This window comes from Canis aureus, unplaced genomic scaffold (genome assembly GCF_053574225.1).
Source record: "Canis aureus isolate CA01 unplaced genomic scaffold, VMU_Caureus_v.1.0 NW_027326424.1_RagTag, whole genome shotgun sequence".
Lineage (NCBI taxonomy): Eukaryota > Metazoa > Chordata > Mammalia > Carnivora > Canidae > Canis > Canis aureus.
Window position 1 is genome coordinate 373070 of NW_027554415.1, and position 23297 is coordinate 396366.

The 23297-nt window shown below is 47.6% G+C and overlaps 2 protein-coding genes across 2 annotated transcripts; both read left to right on the top strand.

The window, feature by feature from the left end:
* The first annotated feature begins 359 nt into the window (after nucleotides 1-359).
* On the top strand, nucleotides 360-6020 carry LOC144309485 (uncharacterized). The gene is made up of 6 exons (XM_077890576.1): nucleotides 360-441; nucleotides 505-587; nucleotides 693-1041; nucleotides 2931-3074; nucleotides 3977-4056; nucleotides 5670-6020. Exons 1-6 carry the CDS (start codon nucleotides 360-362, stop codon nucleotides 5760-5762), a joined length of 831 nt encoding a protein of 276 aa, XP_077746702.1. The 3' UTR covers nucleotides 5763-6020.
* A 1339-nt stretch (nucleotides 6021-7359) lies between these two features.
* Nucleotides 7360-13455, top strand: LOC144309486 (RAD52 motif-containing protein 1-like). The gene is made up of 5 exons (XM_077890577.1): nucleotides 7360-7697; nucleotides 8073-8259; nucleotides 10584-10706; nucleotides 11295-11463; nucleotides 12648-13455. Exons 1-5 carry the CDS (start codon nucleotides 7360-7362, stop codon nucleotides 12827-12829), a joined length of 999 nt encoding a protein of 332 aa, XP_077746703.1. The 3' UTR covers nucleotides 12830-13455.
* Nucleotides 13456-23297: the final 9842 nt, after the last annotated feature.

Consider the following 23297-nt stretch of genomic DNA (forward strand, 5'->3'; position numbering starts at 1 on the left):
CTCCACCAGCCATTTTTTTTTATAAACGGCAACGGGCACTGAACCCGAACCTTCCCAGAAACGGTCACAGAACCCCTGGCCCAGGTCAGTGGAGCTTGCTTCCAAGAGCTGCCCTGTTCCCAGGCCAGCCGTATAAATACTCCCAAAGTCCCCCTGGACATGCAGTTAGTAGTACCTCTGCCTCTGGGCACTGTCCCCACACTCAGGCCTACGCTCCCCGCTGGACCAAAGCCTGCAGGTGAGAAGTGACCAAAGCAGACATCCCCCCTCTCACACACTTTGGACCTTTTGTTCTGAGTCCACCTGCAAAAGAAATGTCAACTCTACCGAGGAAAGCAGACACACAAGTACCTGGCTAGATGAGAAGAACCAGATCCTCCAGGTTTGTGCCTCAGGGGCTGATGGGCAGGTACCTGAGAAAGTCCCGAGGAGGAGGGAGCGGTGAGCTGAAGACGCCCTGTTGGTTCAAGATAGGGTCAAAACACGTATACTTTTTTCCCTCAGAGCCCCCGGGCTGCAAGCACCACCAGCGCCCATGCCCTCAGGGAGGCAAAAATAGCGTAGACGTCACTGGTCTGATTTTACCAGTGGGAACCTACCCCTCAGGAGGCCAACGTTACACGCATGGCGCTGCGGCCAGGCGAGATCACGGACCCAGAAGCCGGGATCTAGTCTGACGCAGACACTGCTAGAGGCGGGCCTTGGGCCAAGCTCCTCTTAGGTCGGTGACCTCGCTTAGTGGCCTCACCTCTGCAGGCGGATCTCCCTCTCCCCTTAGTGGAGTCCAAGCCTCCCAGACCGCTCACCCGCTGGCCGTTGGGGAACTCGGCTTCGGGAACGTTGGCCCCGCCCCGCGGCTCCTCCCGCCCCGCCATTGGCTCCGCGGGCCGGGGGCGGGGCCGAGCGCCCAACCGCCGGGTTGGCGTCAGGCGCCTCGAGCGCAGTTTCCGGGCGTCGGTGGCGGAGAGGCCGGAGCGTCGGGTCGGAGGCTGAGAGGCTGCAGCGGCCAGGAGCGACCCCGCCCCCTCCCCGCTCGCTCTGGTGAGTCCGGGGTCAGGGGGAGGAGGGGGGAGGGGGGCGGGGTCGAGATGCGAACGGGCGGCGGGCGCGTTCCGTGGTCCCGACCCCTGGTCGCCTTTGCGCTGTCCTGCTTCAGAACCCTTTGCCTTCCCCGTTGTAAGCCCGCGCCCTACCCCCTCGGAGCCGAGCCTTCAGCCGGCACAGCCCCTGCTGACCGCCCCCTCCATCTTCTCCCGACGGGGACCCGAGCCCAGCACGTACCCCCACCCCCTCGCCCCTGGCGTCGCGTAAATGCAGCCACACTCTTGACCCCCTGGGAGTCCAGTTCCAACCCCGAGCGCAGACACATCCCTCCTCCGCCCTCTGAGGCATCACATCCTCACCCCTCAACCCCTGTGGCAATCCCGGTGCTCCACGCCAACCTCCCCTGAGCCCCACCGCTATGGCTTTCCCCTTTTCTGACCCAGCTTTCTTATCCCAGTCCCGGAAGGTCTGCTCAGCCCTAACACCCACCTCCACCCACCCTTATTCAATGCCTGCCATCCAAGCGGATGCCCTGTTGAGCTCACCCCCTTCTTGATAGCTCTGATCTCTGCCCTATCCCAAGTCTTCGATGCATCTTCTTGTCCACACCGACTCAAGCCCTCACTTCCCAGCCCACCACATGCTTTCTTTCCACCTGCAGCCATCCTGAGAACACTTCATCTTTGCTAAACTGCCCCCGACTCTTGCCGCCCCAGTTCCTACCACCCCAACCCAATCTTCTTAAAATGAGGCCTCCATGCCCCCATCTCTTCCTCTCAGCTCTGTGCCCATTCTTCCCTTAATGCGGTCCCCATCTGATCTGAAAACTTAGTGCAGTCTCTTGCCAGCCCCACCTGCTGCCCCCCAACAGCCAATCCAGGTGCTTTTTCAGAGCCGGGTAGTTACTGAGTAGCTCCATTGCTACAGGGCCTCAGATGGTAAGTAAGTGTGGAGGAGTAGAGATCTATGTCCCGTGGTTCAAGAGGTTTTCCTGAATGTCTGCGCTCCTGCACCTGTCCTCAAGGATTGTGTTTCTAGCATTCATATTATGTTACTTGTGTTGGCTGCTGCAATGGTACCTTATCATCCAAATACCTGGAAGGTGAGGGATGGCTACTCATTCAGCCTGGGACACTGGAAGCTTATCACTGTCTTTTGGACTGTAATCTGTAGAAACTCAGGGGGTTGCACTATGTGGGGTTGGCTGTGGTCACAGACCCATGCCCATGAAGGTTTTCCTGGCATTTAGAGACGACCCTCACCCGGGGCTCCTCCCAGCCAGAGCTGATTGCAAGTTAGTCCCAGTACTGAACACAGGGAACACAGTACTAGACGTGATGTTACATGTCGGGAAGAGTGTAGGTGAGTGGATCCTGGGGAAGCTGATGGCTAGGTGGGTTTGGAGGCTTTTGAATTGCTTCCTCTTTTTGTAGGTGCTGGATCGTTGAGTTTTGACCATTTGGATTGCCCTTGAACTGAGAGAGCCAAGTTCCCCCAGAGTATCTAGACATTCAGGAGGCACCCAGGCCCATTTGTTAACATTTATAATTTATAATTTCCTGGGCTTTTTGGATACACATCCCCTCTAAGTTCTGGTACCAGGCCCAAAGGGATTGGCTGTTTGACAGTAATTGTAAAGGGCCCCAAAGAGACCCATTGTCTTTGCTTGCCATTTATAGTCTCACTTCTTTGAAAATTGAATGCCTGTCTACCTTCAATATCCCTCCGTAAAAGTGCCTATCCTCTTGTCTTTCTTCCGCTTCCTGATCTCCCTCTCTCCATCTCCCTCCTCCTTCAGCTCAATAACCCTAAAAACAAACAAAAAAAACCCACTCTTTTAAAAACATAAAACCCTCTTCTAAAAACCCTCTTCTCCCTGTTTGAAGGGCTATGTCTGGCTTTTGTGGAAAGCAGATTCAACATATCGAAGGGAAATGAAAACGCAGACGGCAGCTTCCAGATCAACAGCCATTACTGGTGCAATGATGACAGGAGTCACTCAGAAAACATTTGCCACGAGGACTGTCAAGGTCTGGCCAGGGCTCCAGGGTGGGAAAGCTCTACTCACAGGACTTCTATTCCTATGCAAGGCCTGGGAATGTCCCCAGAGGGACTGCCCATGGAGTCCAGGAATGTTTTTGCTGAGCAGAGGACTTGACAAGTGGCTGTAGTGCCCATCCACTTAGCAGATTCTTTGGTGTACGGGTTCTAGAAAAGCTCTGCATAGTTAATAGCAGAGCAGGAGCAACAGCAGCAGCCAACATTTCTTGAGAGTGTGTTATATACTAACCATTTTACCTGCAGAGCCCATTTTACCCAGCGTTTCATGTGATGGAAACTATTATGCCCACTTTTCAGATGAGCAAACTGAGGCTCATAGAACCAGTGCCGAATTCCAGGCTGGTGGCCCTGAAGGCTCCACTCTAACCATCAAGTAAAAACTTTGGCCAATGTCTGATTAAAGGCCAAGTGCAAACTGCCCACCTCAGAGCCGCTCCAGGAGGCTCCATAGGTCCATGACTTGGACCTTCTCTCCTCTTTCATACTCTGATTCATATCCCGAGACTCTTCATCTGAAGAGCCTCCCTGATCAGGCAAGATTTACCTTGGTCTCTATGCTGCCTGTTTTGACATCTCCTCTCCCTAGAAACCCTCAAACGTGGCATGAACTACCATCTACCCTGACTAGGAAGTATGGGGGTAAACAGTTGTCCTGTGCCTCCTGCCAGAACCCAGGCCACTCCCTATCCCCATTGTGGGGATGTCTAAATAGGCCTCTGGGAGGGAGGCTTTGCCTAATCTGGAAATACTCAGCCCCTGGGGGGTACATGCCAGCGCAGGGACAAGCCAAGGGAGAGAGAGCTTGCCTCAGTCTTAGTCCTCTGTTCTCACAGGTGCGCTCTCTGTCTCTCTCTCTCTCTCTCCCTTCCAGACGTACTGAGCCTCAATCTTCTCTCAGCCATCAGCTGTGCAAAAAAAGATTGTCTCTGGAGCAGGGGGTATGAAGAACTGGTGAGGAGAACACTGTGGGACTAAGTTAGCAGCCAGAGCACTGGGAAGGTTGTAGTGACAGAGAAAGGCACAGTAGGCAAGGACTAGACCCTTTTATAGCCTAGAAAAATGTGGGAGAGTGGCAGGGCTTGGAACTCTGACTTACAATACCCAGGATCTGGGTCTTTCTCTGATGTACTAAAATTATTTTAGAGGGGGCGTCTGGATGGCTGAGTCAGTTGAGCGTCCAACTCTTGATTTCCACTCAAGTCATGATCTCACACTCATGATTCAAGCCCCATGTCAGGCTCCACACCAGCACAGAGTCTGCTTGGGATTTCCCCCTCTCCCTCTGGCCCTCACCCCGTTAGGGTGCTCGCTCTCTCTCTCTCTCTCTCAAAATAAATAAATAAATAAATATTTGGGTGCCTGGGTGGCTCAGTGGTTGATCATCTGCCTTCAGCTCAGGTGGTGATCCCCCAGGGCCTGGGATCGAATCCCACATCAGGGAGCCTGCTTCTCCCTCTGCCCATGTTTCTGTCTCTCTCTGTGTGTCTCACATGAATAAATAAAATCTTTAAAAAAAATAGATCTTTAAAAAATAAATAAATAAAACTCTTTTGGATGCAGTAACAAAGTAACTCAAGTGAGTTGAGGGAGCTGTATCCTGAGGGCACAAGGTGTCTCACTGAGCTTACACAGGTGCGGCTAGACCTCAGAAGGTAATGGAAGCAGAGCTGGAAAGTGTCAGCCAGCTTTTCCTGGCAAGTTTCTGCCTCCTGGTGCATTTGCTTCACTACTTTCTTGGTAGAGAGCAGCATTCTCTGCTCCACATTCCACAGCACAGACTCTGGCTGCCCCAAGTGGATGGGCTAATGTCCTGAGCAGCAACAGAGACTGCCTAGGCTTAGTCCCTGTCCAAGTGCCTGGGATAAAGAACCTGATTGGTTCAGTTTGGATGCAGATCCCTGCTTGGTTCCATCAGCTGGAGGCCTGGGAGCAATTGAGCTATACCTTCATGGTTGCCACAGGGTCCCCTCTCGCTAATTGGCAGCAACGTTTTCTGTAAATGTAAATGCCCCTGTCAGCATTTGTCCACGACGGTGGACATTAGGATGTTTACTTTACTTTTCTGAGCTTCAAACCAGATATACACAGAATACAACTGGCTGTATATACAACTGGCCAGTTGACTACAACTGGCCTCCAGGCGTCTGTGAGGATGGAGGGAGTTAAGTGCCTTGCCTACTCTAGAAACACCACACACAAGGGACACTGATGGCTATGAGGGCTGACCTGTTCTGGAGGAAGAGTCAATGGTTGCACCTGAGATTGATTATTTATTTATTTACCTTTTAATTTATTTAGTATCTTTCATCCTTCTACAATGGTGCTCTCCTACTTCAGAGGAAGAGAAGGATTTGAAAATGTGGAAGCATATCGGGTGGGGGAAGTAGAGGACAAAGACCACAGATAGGGGAAATTTAAGGGAAGAATCAGAGGGCCAGGGGGGACAAAGCAGAGAGCTAGGAATGAAGGGGATTCTGAGCACTGCTCTAAGATCTGGGTCATGTAGGTGCAGAAGGAGCTTACTGAGTGGTAAAAACAAGAACCAATCTGTTTTCTTTCCACAGGGTAGCATGGAGGTTGCACTGTGCAGGCCGGCCACTCTCCTACTGGATGACAGGATGTTTCTCGGGATGAGACAGGACACAGGGCTGCCGTAGAGTCATTCCAGAGCTCCTCTTCTCACTCAGGAATTCATTTCTCCTTCCTCTTGCCTCTGCTTCAGGTTATTTTCTTTCCTTCCCATTTACCAATAAACCTGACCATAGCCCCCAGGAATAAATGGTTTTCTCGGGCTTCCTCCTTGTACCTGTCTGGGCCCAGGCCTCTGGTTCTGACTCTCATTTGCAAACCAAGAGGACCACAATGAAGAAGTTGTTATATTTGGATAATTATTAAAGCATTCCTTGTGCAAAGAATGTGTTGATTTGTTCATTTTTAATTCTAGATATATTCCAGTACCTAATCTAAGAGTGTGGCAGGCACTAGAAGAAGGAAAATAAACCACAACTATTGTTCTTGAGGTGTTTATAAGCTACCCAGAGAAGCGGAGACATACTCAACCAATGGGTATAATAATTGAGTGGATACATACAATGAATACAATGGATAATGAGATGGGTAATAAAATCTACAATTTTTGGGTTAAAACAGTATCAGGATCCCGGTTATTCCTCCAAAGCCAACTACTTTCAGAGTAAAAGAAGATTCCGAAGAAGATAATGGTTGGGGCTAAGGGTCTTGTATATTGAGGTGGAGAAAGTAGTGCTGGCTGGGGTCAAGAGATGGTGCCAGGTGCCAATGATTTGGGGGTGCTTTCAGAGAATGGGCTAAAATCTAGATGTTTAAGAAAATAAAGGCATCTCTATTTGGGATCTGAAGGTGCTAATGCGGAGTAAAACGTGCATAAGGACAATGCAAAGACAGAAAAGGGGCAGTTGGAGGAATGTCCTGCACATAGCTAACAACACTGTTTGATTAAACTGTCCCACTTGGGCCACTGATATCCCTACTTCTGGGCCTTCACTTGGATTTCACAGACCAGTAAAACATCAACAAAGTTGGAAAAAAATTCCAACTTTTTATTTTAAAGCTCAGGTAAAAGCACTCATTAAAACTATCCTCTATCAGCAACTCTTCATAAAACATTTTTTAGCATGAAAAATGAAGGTCATATTTTTAGGATAATAAAATGGGATAGATTTTGTTTTATATATATATATATATATATATATATATATATATATATAGAGAGAGAGAGAGAGAGAGAGAGAGAGAGAGAGGGGCAGAGAGACAGGCAGAGGGAGAAACAGGCTCCCTGCAAGGAGCCTGATGTGGGACTCAATCGTGCACCCCAGGATCACACCCTGAGCGGAAGGCAGATGCTCAACCATTGAGCCACCCAGGCGTGCCTCCTGAAAGCATTAAGCCAAAGTATTCTATCTTTAGAGATCATTTCCCACACGGAGTTGAGAAATCTAAAAAAATGTTTAAAGATTTTATTGATTCATGAGAAACACACAGAGAGAGGCAGAGACGTAGGCAGAGGGAGAAGGGGTCTCCCCCAGGGGAGCCCGAGGTGGGACGGATCCTGGCATCCCGGGATCACGCCCTAGCCCTCGCGGAAGGAAACCCCCAACCACTGAGCCAGCCAGGCGACCGGAGAAATGCACATGTTTAAAGGTCAGTAGGTAACTACTAACGGCCTAGGACTCTACATCTTCTCTGGCAGTGCCGCTGACGCCAGTTGCTATAAAGATGACCGTACGCTGGGATCCTGGAAGCTCACCCTTTGGACTCTACCCTAAAAATTCACTCGAAGAGAAGAAGGAAGCTCTAGGACTCTGGCGCGGTGGGGCTGCGGGAGGGGAAGTAGAGTTAGAGACCCGCGCAGAGTGGGGGGCCAGGGCGGGCGGGGCGGGGCGGGGCTCTCCCCACTCCCGCCGAGCCGGCCCCGCCCCCGGCCCCGCCTCTCTTGAAGAAGCGCGGGGGCACCTTGCGAGCAGTGACGCGAGGGTGGCGGAGTCGGTGTCTTTTGCGGTTCCCACCGAGAGGGATAAAACCTTGCTGGTGTGGGAGCTAAGTCCGGACCCTCGGCCGAGGCCTTGCCCGGGAGCCGAGCCAGGATGGAGGGGGCAGGGAGAAGGCCGCCCCCTCGGTGACCGGGTGACCGGGAGCCCTGGAGACTGGCCTTACCCCTCAGCGCTTTGTAGTCTCCGCTGAGAGGCACCCTGGTTCTAGAGGGGACCTCGGCGGCCGCTCAGCCCCAAGAGACTTTTGAGGGGCAGCGCTCCACAGCCAGCGCCTGTTGCCTCCTAATGCTTTTCGAATCTTAGGGTTCCAGAGGAAAACCTGTTCGCGAAGTGACAAGTGCTTGGGTTGCCTGTGCAGAGGGTTTAGGGAATATAAGGGAACGGGCAGTTTTGGTTTCTGGGCGTGAAATTTCATGTACGTATTTGGTGCGGGACCAGCCCGCAGCGCTCTCTGGTCACAGCATTCTCCCAGTTCGGCCTCCTGTATTCGGTAGGAGTCTTCCCAAACGCGGCAGTGGCCCGCCCTGGTTTCTGTGCCATCATCAAGTTTTATTCAGCAAGGGATGCTCACAGAGCACAAAGGGCATGTCACGAGAAGCATCTGTTTCAGAATTCTCCACTGAAGGTGGGTCAAGTAGGAAATTCCTAACTCCGCTGGCACAAAGTGCCGAATTCTGTGACAACAGACTAGCATTCATAGAGCTCTCCTGATTTACAGAATGCTTTCGGGTGCATTGCTACATCGATCCTCTGGTTTCCTTGGGTGGCTGTGTCGTTTTTGTGTTTTTCTTTTACTTGTTTTCCTTTTCCTTTTTTTACACGAAGTAACTCGAACTCAGGATAGTTAAGTGGCTTACTTAGGGTTCATGACAAAAACTGGAAGCGAGAGATCAACCCCCAATTGATGTTAAATCCGGTGTCGGGGATCCCCGGGTGGCTCAGCGGTTTAGCGCCTGCCTTCAGCCCAGGGCGTGATCCTGGAGCCCCACATCGGGCTCCCTGCATGGAGCCCACTTCTCCCTCTGCTTGTGTCTCTGTTTTTCTCTCTTTCTCTCTCATGAATAAGGAAATAAAACCGTTAAAAAAATGAATCCCGTGTCATTTTATGCTGCCTCTTATTTTAGGAAATCTTCACAAGAAGAGTGTTGCTTATATTTACTATTATGTGAATTTATTTATTTTTTTAATTTCACCTATTCATTTGAAAGAGGATGAGACCATGAGAGGGAGAAGCAGACTCTCTGCTGAGGAGGGAGCCTGATGCAGGCAGGACTTGATCCCAAGAACCTGGGATCACAACCTGAGCCGAAGGCAGGTGCCCAACCATCTGAGCCATCCAGGCACCCTCTTTATTTATTTAACACAGAACCTTGGGTTATTACTCCTGCTTTCCAAAATTGTTAGCCAGTTTACTTATGTGTTCTTTAATACTTTGGCAACTACACATAGTTCCTGGTTGGGCTTTTTGTTGTTGTTTTTTGCCTTTTATAAGTACAGAAAAAAGAATAATGTCTTAAATCAAATAAATCAAGGAAAGGTCTAAGGCACCTGAGAGCGTTTTTCGGTAGCATGAAGAAAATTGGTTGGCAAGCTTATCCAAGGTGACAGCTATCTCTCCAACTCGGAGGCTCAGAGCCCTTCTGAAGCTTCCTTCTTGTCCAGAACAGCTCCACTATGCCTCACTATTAGCCTCCCCTGCAGCACTCAACATTTAAAAGTTTGTCTTCATTTCTCCTTCCCAGCAGGCAGCTTCAGCTAGAGAAAGTACTTTCATTTTCTTATCACTCATTCTTTCATTGATTCTTTCAATGAACAACAGAATGTACTTGGTTCTAGGAATGAGAAAAGAATAAGAGATGTTTCCTTCAAGCACTAATGGAGCTTATGAACTAGTGATAGAGAAGGATGGAGGAACAAACAATGAAGAATTAATAGGGCAGCCCTGGTGGCTTAGTGGTTTAGTGCTGCCCATGTCAAGCTTCCTTCCTGGAGCCTGCTTCTTCCTTTGTCTCTCTCTGTCTCTCTCTCTCTCTCTGCGTCTCTAATAAATAAATAAATCTTAAAAAAAAAAAGAATTAATAGTGCTGGGAAACCTAGGTGGCTCAGTGGTTAAGCTCAGGGCGTGATCCTGGGGTTGTGGGAATCAGTGCTGCATCTGGCTCCCCAAGGGAGCCTGCTTCTCCCTCTGCTTATGTCTCTACCTCTCTCTGTGTGTCTCTCATGAATAAATAAAACTTTAAAAAAATTGAAAACCAATAGTGCTATGACTTTATTTGAATTATTTAAATATTTATGAATATGTTAATATACTACATCCTGCCTAAAGTTGACATAGGCATTTAGGACTAAACTAGTGGATATAAGAAATTCACCACAGAATGTAAATTATTTAGAGAGTTAACACTGGAGGCATTTGCATTCTCAAAGGAGCTATTTAATGCAAATAACCTCTAATTGTTTCGTTGCTTATAAAATTTATAGAAGTATGTATATTCCTTGTTCTAACAGGTTAGTAACTTGGGGAGAGGAGTGTTGCAGATTAAGGTCCTATGTCCCTGTTAGCTCCATCTTGTCTGCTCTTCAGGTTGTGTTCTCAGACAGGAGCTACAGGATGGGACAACAAAAACAATCTACTTCCTTTGCTCACCTACAACCCTGTCATTTGCTTCTGGAGGGCTTCCTTGCTTTCATCATCACTCTCACCACTAGAGGTGACGGAAATCTTCCAATTAATCAGAGGCCCTAGAAATGATGCGGAAAAGTACTGTAGCTTAACAATGATAAATAACACTCATTTAGGGCTTACTATGAGCTCATTGCTTACAATGTTGTAGCCTATTTAATCTTCACAATCAGTTCATGAAATAGGTATTGATAATTCTCAGGTGTATCCAAAACTAGCCTATGTGCAGGTTGTGATATTTTTCGATCTCTCTCTCATGTCTTTAGGTTCATCTTGGGACCAAACATAAAGCAGTTCAACATCAGGCCCTTGCCCTAAACAGCTCCCAATGCCAAGAATTGGCAAATTATTATTTTGGTTTCAATGGATGGTCAAAAAGGATCATCAAGGCAAACTTTATAGATTTTCTTTGACTAATCAGACTCACTTCAACATCGAAATCTTGGACATTAGAGAAGAGAGAACTGGAATGGGGAGATGTGAGAGTCCTCTAAGTGGACGGACCTGAACATTGGCCTGCCACCTAAAATTAATAATACTCTCAATGATTTGGGTGGTGGTGTCCATAATTTTCACCAATATTTGTAGGGTGTAGAATAGAAAACAATTGTCTATATCTAATAGTTCATTTGCAAGTCTTACTTGATTTTGAAGCTATAGGATACTTCAACTGTTAGCTAGGTTTGCTGGAGTTTAGTTCTTATTTCTTTTTTTTAATTTTTTTTTTTTTTTTATTTATTTATGATAGTCCCAGAGAGAGAGAGAGAGAGAGAGAGAGGCAGAGACATAGGCAGAGGGAGAAGCAGGCTCCATGCACCGGGAGCCTGATGTGGGATTCGATCCCGGGTCTCCAGGATCGCGCCCTGGGCCAAAGGCAGGCGCCAAACCGCTGCGCCACCCAGGGATCCTAGTTCTTATTTCTAATAAGAAAACATCTTGAGATCCTAGGAAGGACCTTTAATGGAAAATCCCAACAGCTTCAGGATCTTTCTGACCTTGAAGAAAGGGAAAATGAAGATACCACGGAACCCCTTCAGAAGCAGAGCCTGCAATTCTTCTGTGCTTTAGAGGTGGTGTTGCCATCCTATGAGTGCAAGAGTCTTGGAGTTGGCTTGGTCCAGGAGCCTTTGGATAAGCTGCAGGAAGGTCTGTTTACAGTGGAGGTAGAGGTGGAGGTAGAGTGGAGTGGAGGTAGAATCTTTCCAAAACTCATCTTTTCAGATATATCATCAAGTCTTTCCCCTTGCTGAGCTACTAAAGCGCTGGGTGAAGTATTTCTGCCCTACAATGCACGTTTTTTTTTTTTTTTCTTTCTTTCTTTTTTTTTTTTTAAATCATAGGCAATACCTGAAAGAACCTTTAGCTTTAAAATTCAAAAGCTGACTTTCTGCCAAGAAGTTTAGGAAGAGGGAAGTAATATTTTTCTTATTTTTGGTTAAGAATTTGCCTTGTGCTAAAATAGTCCTAGTCCTTCAAATTCAGATCTCTTGTAGCCTTCAATTGTGCCAGCAAAATTATCAACTAAAGATTTAAATAAACTCTTGTGTAAATGTTCAGTCCTTTGCCTCCTATAAAAGGGCTGCCGTGTAAAGAAACAAATATAGATTCCTAGAAAAGGTATTCCGATTGATACTGTTTTTTCCCCAGAGTTCATAGCACTTAAGCTCTGAGTTGTTTGTTTGTTTTTGAAGATTTTATTTATATATTCATGAGAGACACACACATACAGAGGGCAGAGACATAGGCAGAGGGAGAAGCAGGCTTCATGCAAGGAGCCCAATGTGGGAGTCGATCCCGGGGACCCCAGGATCATGCCCTGGGCTGAAGGCAGACACTCAACCGCTGAGCCACCCAGGTGTCCCTCGGCTTAGGGTTTTAAGGCAGGGACAGGGCTGTTAGCAAATAGGCTAACAGGGTGGGTGGGTGGGTGATGCTTAGGAAGAGACCAGGTCATGTGCACTAACACCAAATGTTTCTTACTGTGTGATTCCAGCCCTTGATGCACAGGAGAGTAGGTAGGGTCTGTAGAAGTAGAGTTTCTACTTGTCCATTTGAAATCTGTGATGTGAGATTTGTGCCACCTTTTTGGCTTGCACCTCCCTTCTGGTACTTCAGGAACTTCTGAGAGAGATCAGGGCAGTAAGAATGTGCCCTTCCAGGATACACCTACAGCAGAGCCATTCCACCAAACTCTTGTGTTATGCCTGCCCTTAGTTGCTAGGATAATGATCTAAGAATCATGGATGCACTTTCCTTTTAAACATACAACAATAAAAATCAGTTATCTTTCAGCTATAAATTTTAAGTTCATTTGTTTTGTTTGGATTTAGGGCCTTTATCATTTCTGATGAAAAGGAAAACAACCCAGAAGCTTCCTATAAAGAAGGCCATGTCTGATGCATTCCAAAAACTGTTGGTTGCAGTTTTAGGTAAGACTTGCTTCATTGTTTTTTTTTTTTTTTTTTTTTTGTCCTTAAAATACTTCATGTTCCTTGAGCAAATAAACTCATAAACTCATTTTGAAAAGTTAGTTGGATGAAAACACTTCATATTCTTTAATTCACCAAATGCTTCCAAAGTGGCAGTCTCAAATTTGTTCTTTGTTGTATGTGTGAGACAAATGACAGCAAATATTTTTGTCCCCAGTGTATAGGTATACAGTGACTTGCCTCCACATAGGAAGTGTTTGATCCAATCTTCTTTCTTGATTGCTTGCCCATAACACAAAGTAGTGATATAGTGATTAGAAGCTTTGGGTATCTGTTGTCCATCTCTGTCTCTAGATTTCTTATGCAATTTTAGGTTTTAGAGTCCAATTTGTAGGTATTTATTCTCTCTAGGCTGCTATTTCTTTATCTGCAAACTAAGGTAATTCACCTTACATCATGGGGGATATTGTAAGAGTAAACGAGATGATGAATATAAAAAGGTTAGAACTATCCCTGGAACATGGTAAGCAGACAAAACATGTCAACTTCTTATCATTATTGTTTTCCTCTTGGAGAATTTATTAGACTATGTTTCTTGAATCAGTTCGGTTTCAGTTTTTGTTTCTGGCACTGACATATTGAGTAAATATGATTCTGATGTAATGATCAACTATGTTTTTGTGAACCTTGAAAGTGGTCATCCTATTGAATAGTGTTGATTATATTCCCTGTTGAGTTCTACCTACAGTGCTGTGAATGTTACAGGCTGTGCTCAAAGGAAATTTTATTTTTTTACTATTATTTTATTTATTTTCTTAGAGAGGGAGGCAGGGGAGGAGTAGAGGGAGAGGAAGAGAGAGCTAATATGAAGCAGGCTCCAAGTCCAGCATGGACTCCAATGTGGGGTTTAGTCTCACAACCCTGAGATCATGACCTGAGCCGAAATCAAGAATCAGAGACTCAACAGACTAAGCTACCCAGGAGCCCTTTGTTTTGTTTTGTTTTGTTTTTGTGGGTTTTTTTTTTCTTGCCAATTTTATAATTAGTAGAGGGTCCCCAAGTTGTTCCCCTGCTTCAGAGCCTTGAGTGTTAAAGACTAAGAAATCCAGGCAGCCCTGGTGGCTCACCGGTTTGGCGCCACCTTCTACCCAGAGCCTGATCCTGGAGACCTGAGATCCAGTCCCAGGTTGAGCTCCGTGAATGGCGACTGCTTCTCCCTCTACCTGTGTTGCTGCCTCTCTCTCTCTCTCTCTCTCTCTCTCTCATAAATAAAATCTTTAAAAAAAGACTAAGAAATCCTAGCTAAATATTAGAAGCTTTGTTTGCTTGTAAGAATTCACCCTGACCCTGGATTGGTCACAGGTTTCCAGCTTGGGCAGCTCTTCCAGTGAAGATTGACTTCGGTGGTCATCAGATGGAATCTCCATTAGCTGTCAACTCTGACTGACAACCTTTTAGAACCAAACTAAACTTTTGGGTTGTTGGCCTCGCCCTAAAATGCCAACCCTCACCCTAATATGCTGTGGTATCCAATACACATTCAAAACTCCTTAGGCTAAAAAGTCTTGTAGCTCTAGTTTGCCTTAAGGGAAATTGTATTGTCTATAAGGTACATAGGCCTGTTTCTGCCAATAAAGTGTTCAGATGCATGCCCGCCCCCTCTCCAAAGTATTGTATATTGTATCTGCAAGGAGAGGAAAACTGGACTCCAGCTGGATTGAAAGCAGCAGGGAAGGGATCATCTCAATAGGCTTCCAGAATAGAAGAATGGTGGTTGCTAGGGGCTGGGCTGTGGGTGGGATGGGGAGTTATTGTGGAATGGATACAGAGTCTCAGTTTGGGCACATGAAAAGAAAAATGTTCTGGAAATGGTTGCACAACAATGTGAATGTACTTAATGCCACTGAACTATACCCTTAAAAATAGTTATTACGAGAGACAGGGTCACAGATTTAGAAAGATACTTAATCCAGCCTCAAGATTGGTGTTGAATTAGCTAACATCTAGAAATCTCTTGAAGATACGTACATTTTTGTCTGTATCTGCATATCTATATAGGTAGGTAGATAGATTATAGGTAAATAGAGACATGTTTTGGTGGGGGGGAAAGATATGCTTTGGGGAGGGGATCTGGACAAACTGCTTTTAAATGTATTCTGGAAAAAATCTAAGGATATACAGGAATCTTTAGTATAAAAAAAAAAAGGAAGGGTAATGAGAGAGAATAGAGCTATCAGATATTAAAGCATATTGTCCAGCATAATGTTTTTTTAAGTGTGATTGGTTTATCAGTAAATGAGATGGAGGGACTTGTGAGTGGCTAGATGGCTCCAACATTGGACATTTGATTTTGGCTTAGGTCACGATCTCAGGGTCCTAGATCGATCCCTGAATTGGGGGTTCCACACTTAGCAGGGAATCTGCTTGGGATTCTCTCCCTCTCCTTCTGCCCCTCCCTCTACCAGTGCCCTCACATACATTCTCTTTCTCTCTCTCTCTCTTTCTCACACACACACAAACACACACACACACACACATATCTTTTTAAAAACTGAGATGGAGGAGTGCCTTGGTAGCTCAATGAGTTAAGTGTCTGCCTTTGGTTCAGGTCATGATCCCAGGGTCCTGGGATCAAGCCCCACAGTCAGACTCCCTTGTTCAGTGGGGAGTCTGCTTTTATCTCGCCCTCTGTCTCTCCCCCCTGCTTATGCGCTCTCTCTCTCTCTCTCAAATAAAGTCTTTAAAAATAGTTATGATAAAGACAGAAGTGTGAGATGAGAAAACTTCCAGGAAAATGCTATTATTTTCTGCTTTTAAATTTCAAAAGAATGTCTAATGATGGGTTCTATTACTGTATACAGCAAATTTTATTTTTATTTTTTTTTATTGGAGTTCAATTTGCTAACATATAGCATAAGACCCAGTACAGCACATTTTAGAACAAGAAAAACTCTGAATTGATCCTCGTTAACTTTATTACAGAAAGTGGTAAAATAGCTGTGGAATACAGACAGTGTGAAGAGATTACAGATGCCAGAACCCAAGAGGAGCTACATGATTTAATTCAAGCACCTGGCTATTAAAGTTAAAGTGTTCCATAGCCACTATAACCATAATTAAAAGCAACTGACAGGATTTGGAAGACTATGGTTAGTTCTGTCATCTTTAGGGAAATGTGAAACTCTGAAACTGCTTTTGAGTGCAGGGAATTTCTAGGGCTTTTCTTGAAGCCTTGGCCCTTGGCTCTGACACCTTCTTTGAAATTTGGAGAGCAAAATGCATCAGAGTGTTCCTATAGTTGTGGACATAGAAGAGGACACGGCCTTTTAGCGCTCCCCTCAAACAGAATCTCAGGGACTTGGGAACAGAGTTACTATGGCCTTAAGTGAGATGATGCTACAGCATTTGAAAACCTTTATGTGCATTGGGACACCTGAGTGACTCAGTGGTTGAGCATCTGCCTTGGGTTTGGGGCCTGATCCCAGGGTCATGAGATGGAGTCCCACATCCCTCCCCTCAGGGAGCCTGCTTTTCCCTCTGCCTATGTCTCTGCTTATCCCTGTGTGGCTCTCATGAATAAATAAAATATTTTTTTAAAAACTGTCTTTCAAATAAGGTATATTACCCAGATATCAGTATCTCATACACATCTTGTATGAAATATTTTGCTGACAAATTTTTCTGTAACCCTAACGCTGAATTAGGGATTAAGTTGACAAAATAATTTCTAAAATAAAATGCCAATGTTCTATATATTGAATGTTAAAAAAAATAAAAGGAGCAAAAAATGTGTTTCATGTCATTGAGAACTTAATTTGGAGCTAGAATTCTGATTATTTAACTAACTCCGAAGTTGCAACATTTGTTTTGAAGGGAAGAGAGTAGAGAAAGAAAAGATGGTTACTTTCTGAAAAAGCATTTGAAGTTTTGTCTGTGCAAAAATTCTTCTAATTCAATTTAAATCAAGCCAGTCAAGGAAATTTCAGACTTATCCAAGTTTACGCTTTAAGAAGTCTAGCTTCCTGTGAAATGTGAGAGAAAGAGATTCAGTATTGATGCTATAGATTTCAGAAACCTGACTCTAACAACAGATCCATTCCTAAATAAGACCTAAATAAGTTATGGAATTAGTTCCATTTAAAAACCACAGTATGTGCTAGACACTGGGAATAGGATAAAATCCGTTCTCTCCAACAGCCCTGGCGGCGCAGCGGGTTAGTGCGGCCTGCAGCCCAGGGTGTGATCCTGGAGACCCGGATCGAGTTCCGCGTCGGGCTCCCTGCATGGAGCCTGCTTCTTCCTCAGCCTGTGTCTCTGCCTCTGTCTCTCTGAATAAATAAATCCTTGAAAGCAAAGCAAAACAAAAACCTACGTTCTCCAGAGCTTGTGCCAGCCCATAAACACGGACTAAAATGAAAGAGATTATAGAAAGGACAGTGAAGGAAGTAAACGGGGCGCTAGTTACAGTATTTCCAGAAAGTTTAACATGCTGACCTCAACATTTTAAGTGCCTTCTCCATGCGTGCACACAGGGTAGACCTCAAGGTTACTTGTTCTAGATTGACAGGTGTGTTGAGTGTAGGTGGGACGCGGAAGTTTTCCATCCTAATGTAAACGGAGGGCTAGTCCCTTGGTTTCAGACTCTCACTCCCAGAATGAATTGCTCACCTCTCCCCTCCCCCCATGCCCCCAAGCCCCTCCCACAGGAGTTTGGAGCCATCGCTGATTCAGTGGTAGGTAGCCTCCTCCTAACACAGTAGTGAATTAAAACTCAGACATGCGTATTGAGAACTTAGAGGAGTCTACGGCCATACCACCCTGAACGCGCCCGATCTCGTCTGATCTCGGAAGCTAAGCAGGGTCGGGCCTGGTTAGTACTCGGATGGGAGAACTTAGAGGAAATGGCAACATTCAGAGTAACCGTGAAGTGTGCTCCCCTCCCCACTGTCCCTGTGCTTATTCTTCAGGTCAGCCTCTTTTCTTAGAAGCAGTACAGCCAGGGGGAGGAGGAATGTGTCTCGGATTTAAGCTTTGAAGAGGACAAGTTCGATCCGCCAGAAGTGGACTAGCATTTTGAATCTCCGGGACGCCAGGTCTTCTGCTTCCTGGGGAAACTGCTCCACACCCCGACCCTACACCTCAGAGCGGCTGGAGTCTGGGTCCTTGCAGACTCCAGCAGCCCAAATCCTTCCCTGTAGCTCGGCGGGAGGTAGTGGTGGCCTTTGCAGGGGAAGGGAGGCTTGGCCTGGGGATTCTGGGGAAGAGGCTTGAACCAGGGGCTTCGGAGCCCAGCCGCACCCCAGCTGTGCCAAGCTCACAAAGGTGGTAAATAAAGGGTGGGACGCAGGCGGGGGAGGGGCGCGCAGTTGCTAACAATGGGGGCGTCACCGGGCTCCCTGAACATTTCGGTTTCTCTGGCGAGACCGAGCGCCCCACTGGCTTGGGTCTCTGCTCCGCAGAGTATCATGTTCTGTGTTTTATTACTTCTCTTTACCTGGCAACCATTGTGGTTGTTGGGCCAGGCAGCTCCGCTTCTGGCGTGGGCCCGTCGGACCTCCGGCCCTCGGAGATCCCCGGAACCCCCGGAACCCTGGTCTTCGCACTCTTCTGAACTCCTGCATGAATCGCTCCAGGCACTTACCCGCCCCGCAGAGGCGGGGGGGGGGGGGGGCTTTAATAACTTGAGGTCCTCTGCTCCAGCCCAGATATCGGCCCCGCCTAAGCAGTTGACTGAGACTTTGGTTCCATTCCTGGACACGGATTCAAATGGTGAGCTGCCCCCAGAGACAGATCAGTATCTGAATGACAAGCCAACCCTGCACGAAAGGCTCTTACAAGTGGTTCCAGCGTTGGGTGATGAGAATCAGGCCATAGTTCTGCCTCCTCCACTCAAAAGTAAGATGAAAACTGGAGATGAGCCAGAAGATCACCAGTCATTGGAAATACTTGCTCCACCTCTGGATAGTCAGGGTTTAAACCAAAGAAAGTTTTTTGTTTCATCCCCAAACCTGGACAAAGATCTAGTTCAGCATCGAAGGCTTGCCAAAGTTGTTATTGGAACTCCAAACCAATTTGCAAATAAAGAGCTCCTAGAACAACTGCAGGACGATTATTCAGATTCTGGTATGGATATCATATACCCTGAGGAAAACCGACCAATGGATTTCCCAGGGGGACCAGATCAACCCCCAGAGCTCCCTGAGGAGCTTGAAATTTCTTCACTCCTGCAGGAGACCCCTGCAGGACCTCTCCAGCCCACTGTAGAGGAACCTGAACCTTTTGTGCCTGGAGTGGAGGCCCAGGCCAAGCATCCAGAGTCCCCTGAAGAGACAGAAACACCTCCACTTCTTCAGGACGCTCTATCTCAGCCTCCAGAGATCCTTAAGGAAGCTGGAAATTCTGTAAGCCCACCGGAGGCCCAGCTGAACCTTCAAGTACCCCTGAAGTCCAACAGGAAACCTCAGCTCAACCTACAGAGACACGTGATGAAGTAGAACCTTCGACCCCTCAGGAGGCCCAAGCTCAGTCACCAGATGAGGAGGTACCACCTCAGGAGGTAAATGTGCCATCTCTGAGTCAGAATGAAGCTCAGCGGCCAAAATTACACAATGTCACTGTTAAACCTGTAGATTTGGCACTTCCTGTAACTGTGACTCAGCCTCCACAGCACCCCGAGAAGGCTGAGCCTTCTCCAGTCCCACAGGAGGTCCCAGCTCAGCTTGTAGAGCTCCCCGAGGACGCTGGGCTTACTCTAGTCACACAGGAGGCCCCAGCAGGGCCTGCAGAGCTCCCTGAGGATGCTAGGCCTACTCTAGTCACACAGGACGCCCCAGCAGGGCCTGCAGAGCTCCCCGAGGACGCTGGGCCTACTTTAGTCACACAGGAGGCCCCAGAACAGGCTGCAGAGCTCCCCGAGGACGCTGGGCCTACTCTTGTCCAGGAGGAGGCCACAACTGGGCCTGCAGAGCTCCCCGAGGACGCTGGGCCTACCCTAGTCACACAGGAGGCCCCAGCTGGGCCTGCAGAGCTCTCCGAGGACGCTGGGCCTACTTTAGTCACACAGGAGGCCCCAGAACAGGCTGCAGAGCTCCCCGAGGAGGCTGTGACTACACTAGTCACACAGAGGGCCCCGGCTGGGCCTGCAGAGCTCCCCGAGGATGCTGTGCCTACTCTAGTCACACAGGAGCCCCCAGCAGGGCCTGCAGAGCTCCCCGAGGATGCTGTGCCTACTCTAGTCACACAGGAGCTCCCGGCTGGGCCTGCAGAGCTCCCCGAGGACGCTGGGCCTACTCTAGTCACACAGGATGCCCCAGAACAGGCTGCAGAGCTCCCCGAGGAGGCTGTGCCTACTCTAGTCACACAGGAGCCCCCAGCAGGGCCTGCAGAGCTCCCCGAGGATGCTGGGCCTACTCTAGTCACACAGGAGCTCCCGGCTGGGCCTGCAGAGCTCCCCGAGGACCATGGGCCTACTCTAGTCACTCAGGAGGCCCCAGAACAGGCTGCAGAGCTCCCCGAGGAGGCTGTGCCTACTCTAGTCACACAGGAGGCCCCAGCATGGCCTGCAGAGTTCCCCGAGGACGCTGGGCTTACTCTAGTCACACAGGAGCTCCCGGCTGGGCCTGCAGAGCTCCCCGAGGACGCTGGGCCTACTCTGGTCACACAGGAGGCCCCAGATGGGCCTGCAGAGCTCCCCGAGGACGCTGTGCCTACTCTAGTCACACAGGAGGACCCAGCATGGCCTGCAGAGTTCCCCGAGGACGCTGGGCCTACTCTAGTCACACAGGAGGCCCCAGCTGTGCCTGCAGAGCTCCCCGAGGACGCTGGGCATACTCTAGTCACACTGGAGGCCCCATCTGAACCTGCAGAGCTCCCTAATGAGGCAGAATCTTCAACCCAGCAAGAGACCCCAGGTCAATCTCCAGGGGAGATAGAATCTTCTGCAACTCTGCAAGAACAACCAGCTCAGCCACCAGAGCTGTCTTTGGGGGAGGTGGAACCTATTCCAACCCAGCAGGAGCACCCAGCTCAACCTCTAGAGCATCATGAGGTGACAGTTGCCCCTCCAGGTCACCATCAGGTTCAACATTTAAACCTGCCCATTATCACTGTTAAACCTGCAGATGTGCAGGTTACTGTAACACCAGAACCCACTAGAGAGGTGGGACCTTTGCCAGTTCAGCATCAGTCTGTTGCTCAGCCCTCTGTGTCCCTTAATGTGGAAGCTTTTGTAACCCAGCATGAAGCCCCAACTCTGCCTTCACAGTCCCCTGAGGAGATTGAAGGTTTGCCAGTTCAACAGGAGACTCCAACTGAGTCCCCAGAATCTCCCACACAGGAGAAACCTCCAACACAGCAGGAGACCCCTGTTCAGACCCCTGGAGAGGTTAAACCTTCCACAACCCAGCAGGACACCCTGGCTCAGGATTCACAGGCCCCTGAGGAGGGTGAATCACCTTCAACCCAGAAGGAGGCCCTGGCTCAACTTCCAGGGACTCAGGAAGAGAAGGAACCTTCTCCACCCCAGCAGGAGGCCCCTGCTGAGCTTCCACAAATCCCTGAGGAGGGTGAACCTTCCTCAATACAGGAGGAGAGCCAGGGTCATCATGCACAGACTCCTGAGAAAGCTAAACCTTCTTCAACCCAGCAGGAGGCCCCAACCCAGTATCCACAGGCCTCTGAGGAGGGAGAACCATCTCCAGCTCAGGAAGAGGCTTCCACTCAATTTCCACAGATGCCTGAGAAGAGTGAATCTTTAACTCAGGAGGAAAGCCAGGGTCAGCATCCACAGACCTCCGAGGAGGTTGCACCTTCTCCAATCCAACAGGAAGCCCCAGCTCAGCACCCACAGGCCTCCAAGAGGATCAAACCTCCTCTAATCCAGGAGGAGTCCCCAACTCAGCACCCTCAGACCCCAGAGGAGGGTGAGCCTTCTCCAAACCAAACAGAGACCCCAGCTCCGTATCCAGAGTCCCTTGAGGGCATTGAACCCGTTCCGGCCCAGTCAGAGGCCACAGTTCAACATCCAAATCCCCTAGGGGAGGTTAAACCTTCTGCAACCCATCAGAAAGCCCCAAGTCAGCATCTAAACACCTATGAGGAAGTTAACCCTTCTGCCACTCAGCAAGAAGCCACAGCTCAGCATCCAGAACCTTCTGGTGAGGTTGAACCATCCCCAACCCAGCAGGAGGTCCCAGCTCACTCTCCAGAGCATCATGTGGTAACAGTTTCTCCTCTAGGTCAGAGTCAAGCTGAGCTTTTACTCTCCCCCAGAGTCACTGTTAAACCTGTGGATCTGGCACTTATAACTCCAGAGTCCACTAATGAAGTTGAAACTTCTCTACCCCAACAAGAGGCCTCAGCTCAGTCTGCTGTGTCCCAGGAACACTTGAAACCTTCTGCAATCCAGCAAGAGTTTCCAGAACAACTTCCAGCCCCTGCTGAAAATGTTGAACCTTCTCCAGTCCAGCAGGGAGTCCCAACGCAGACTGGAGATCTTCCTGAGGAAACTGAACTTTCTCCAAGCCAGCAGTGGAGCTCATCTCTGCCTCATAATAAAGATTAGTCCATCAATTATATCAATTCAGGCAATTTACCAAATGAAATCAACAAGAATCACAGATTCAAGATATCAGTGACTCTAATCCTATAATAATTCTCTGATCAAGGTTTATTTTTTTCTTTAAATAATTGTTACAGTTGAAGTCATTGGGTAATCCCAGCAAACAAAACTACAAATCCTATTAAAGAGTTTTTGCATACAATTCTGTATAAGAAATGCCTGATTAAATTTTGTCCGACAGAACTAAGTTGATGGGTAGTAGATTTGCAAGTTTTTGAAAAGAGGGAATAGAGGGAGGAAGGAAGTAATTTAAGGTCATGGTTTCTAATTTGTAAAGTTCATTTATAATATTCTTTAGGGTAATTTGCTGATGACAGTAAAGCTTAAGGAGATAGATCAAGCTAATTCATTAACTGCTCTATCTTCTTGGAGAGGATTAAGAGATGGAGGAGCAATTGGTCTGCAGAATTTCAAGCACCAGGGGAGTTCTGCAGACTCAGTCTGTGGACAGAACTAGCAGACCAAAATGATAGATCATTTGGCTGAATTACCTCCTTCAGTCTCAGTAGGGTAATCACCATCATCATCTCAGGAATAGATTTTTTTTTTAAAATCCACAATAATAAGAATAGTAATAATAACTGTAATGGTAATAGGAAGAGTAACTCCTGACATGCATTAGTCATTTGCCAGGTGCTAGCTTATTTTATAAGAGGCTTCATTTCATTTCATCTTTCTCACAACCTATGAGAAAAATTTTATTCTTTCCCTGTCTTTTCAAGAAAATTGAGGTACAGAGAAGTTACATAATTTGGTCACAAATGAGGAGGCAAAGCCTTGTTTTAAACATAATCAGTCTGATTTCAGAACCACATTTTACTGTTCTTTATAAGTGGATTGCCAAGTTAAATGTTCTATCCCTTGTGTTTCTATTCTGTAGAGAAATAGGTAATACTTTTCTCTAAAGACAAAAATTACTTTCTAACACCCAG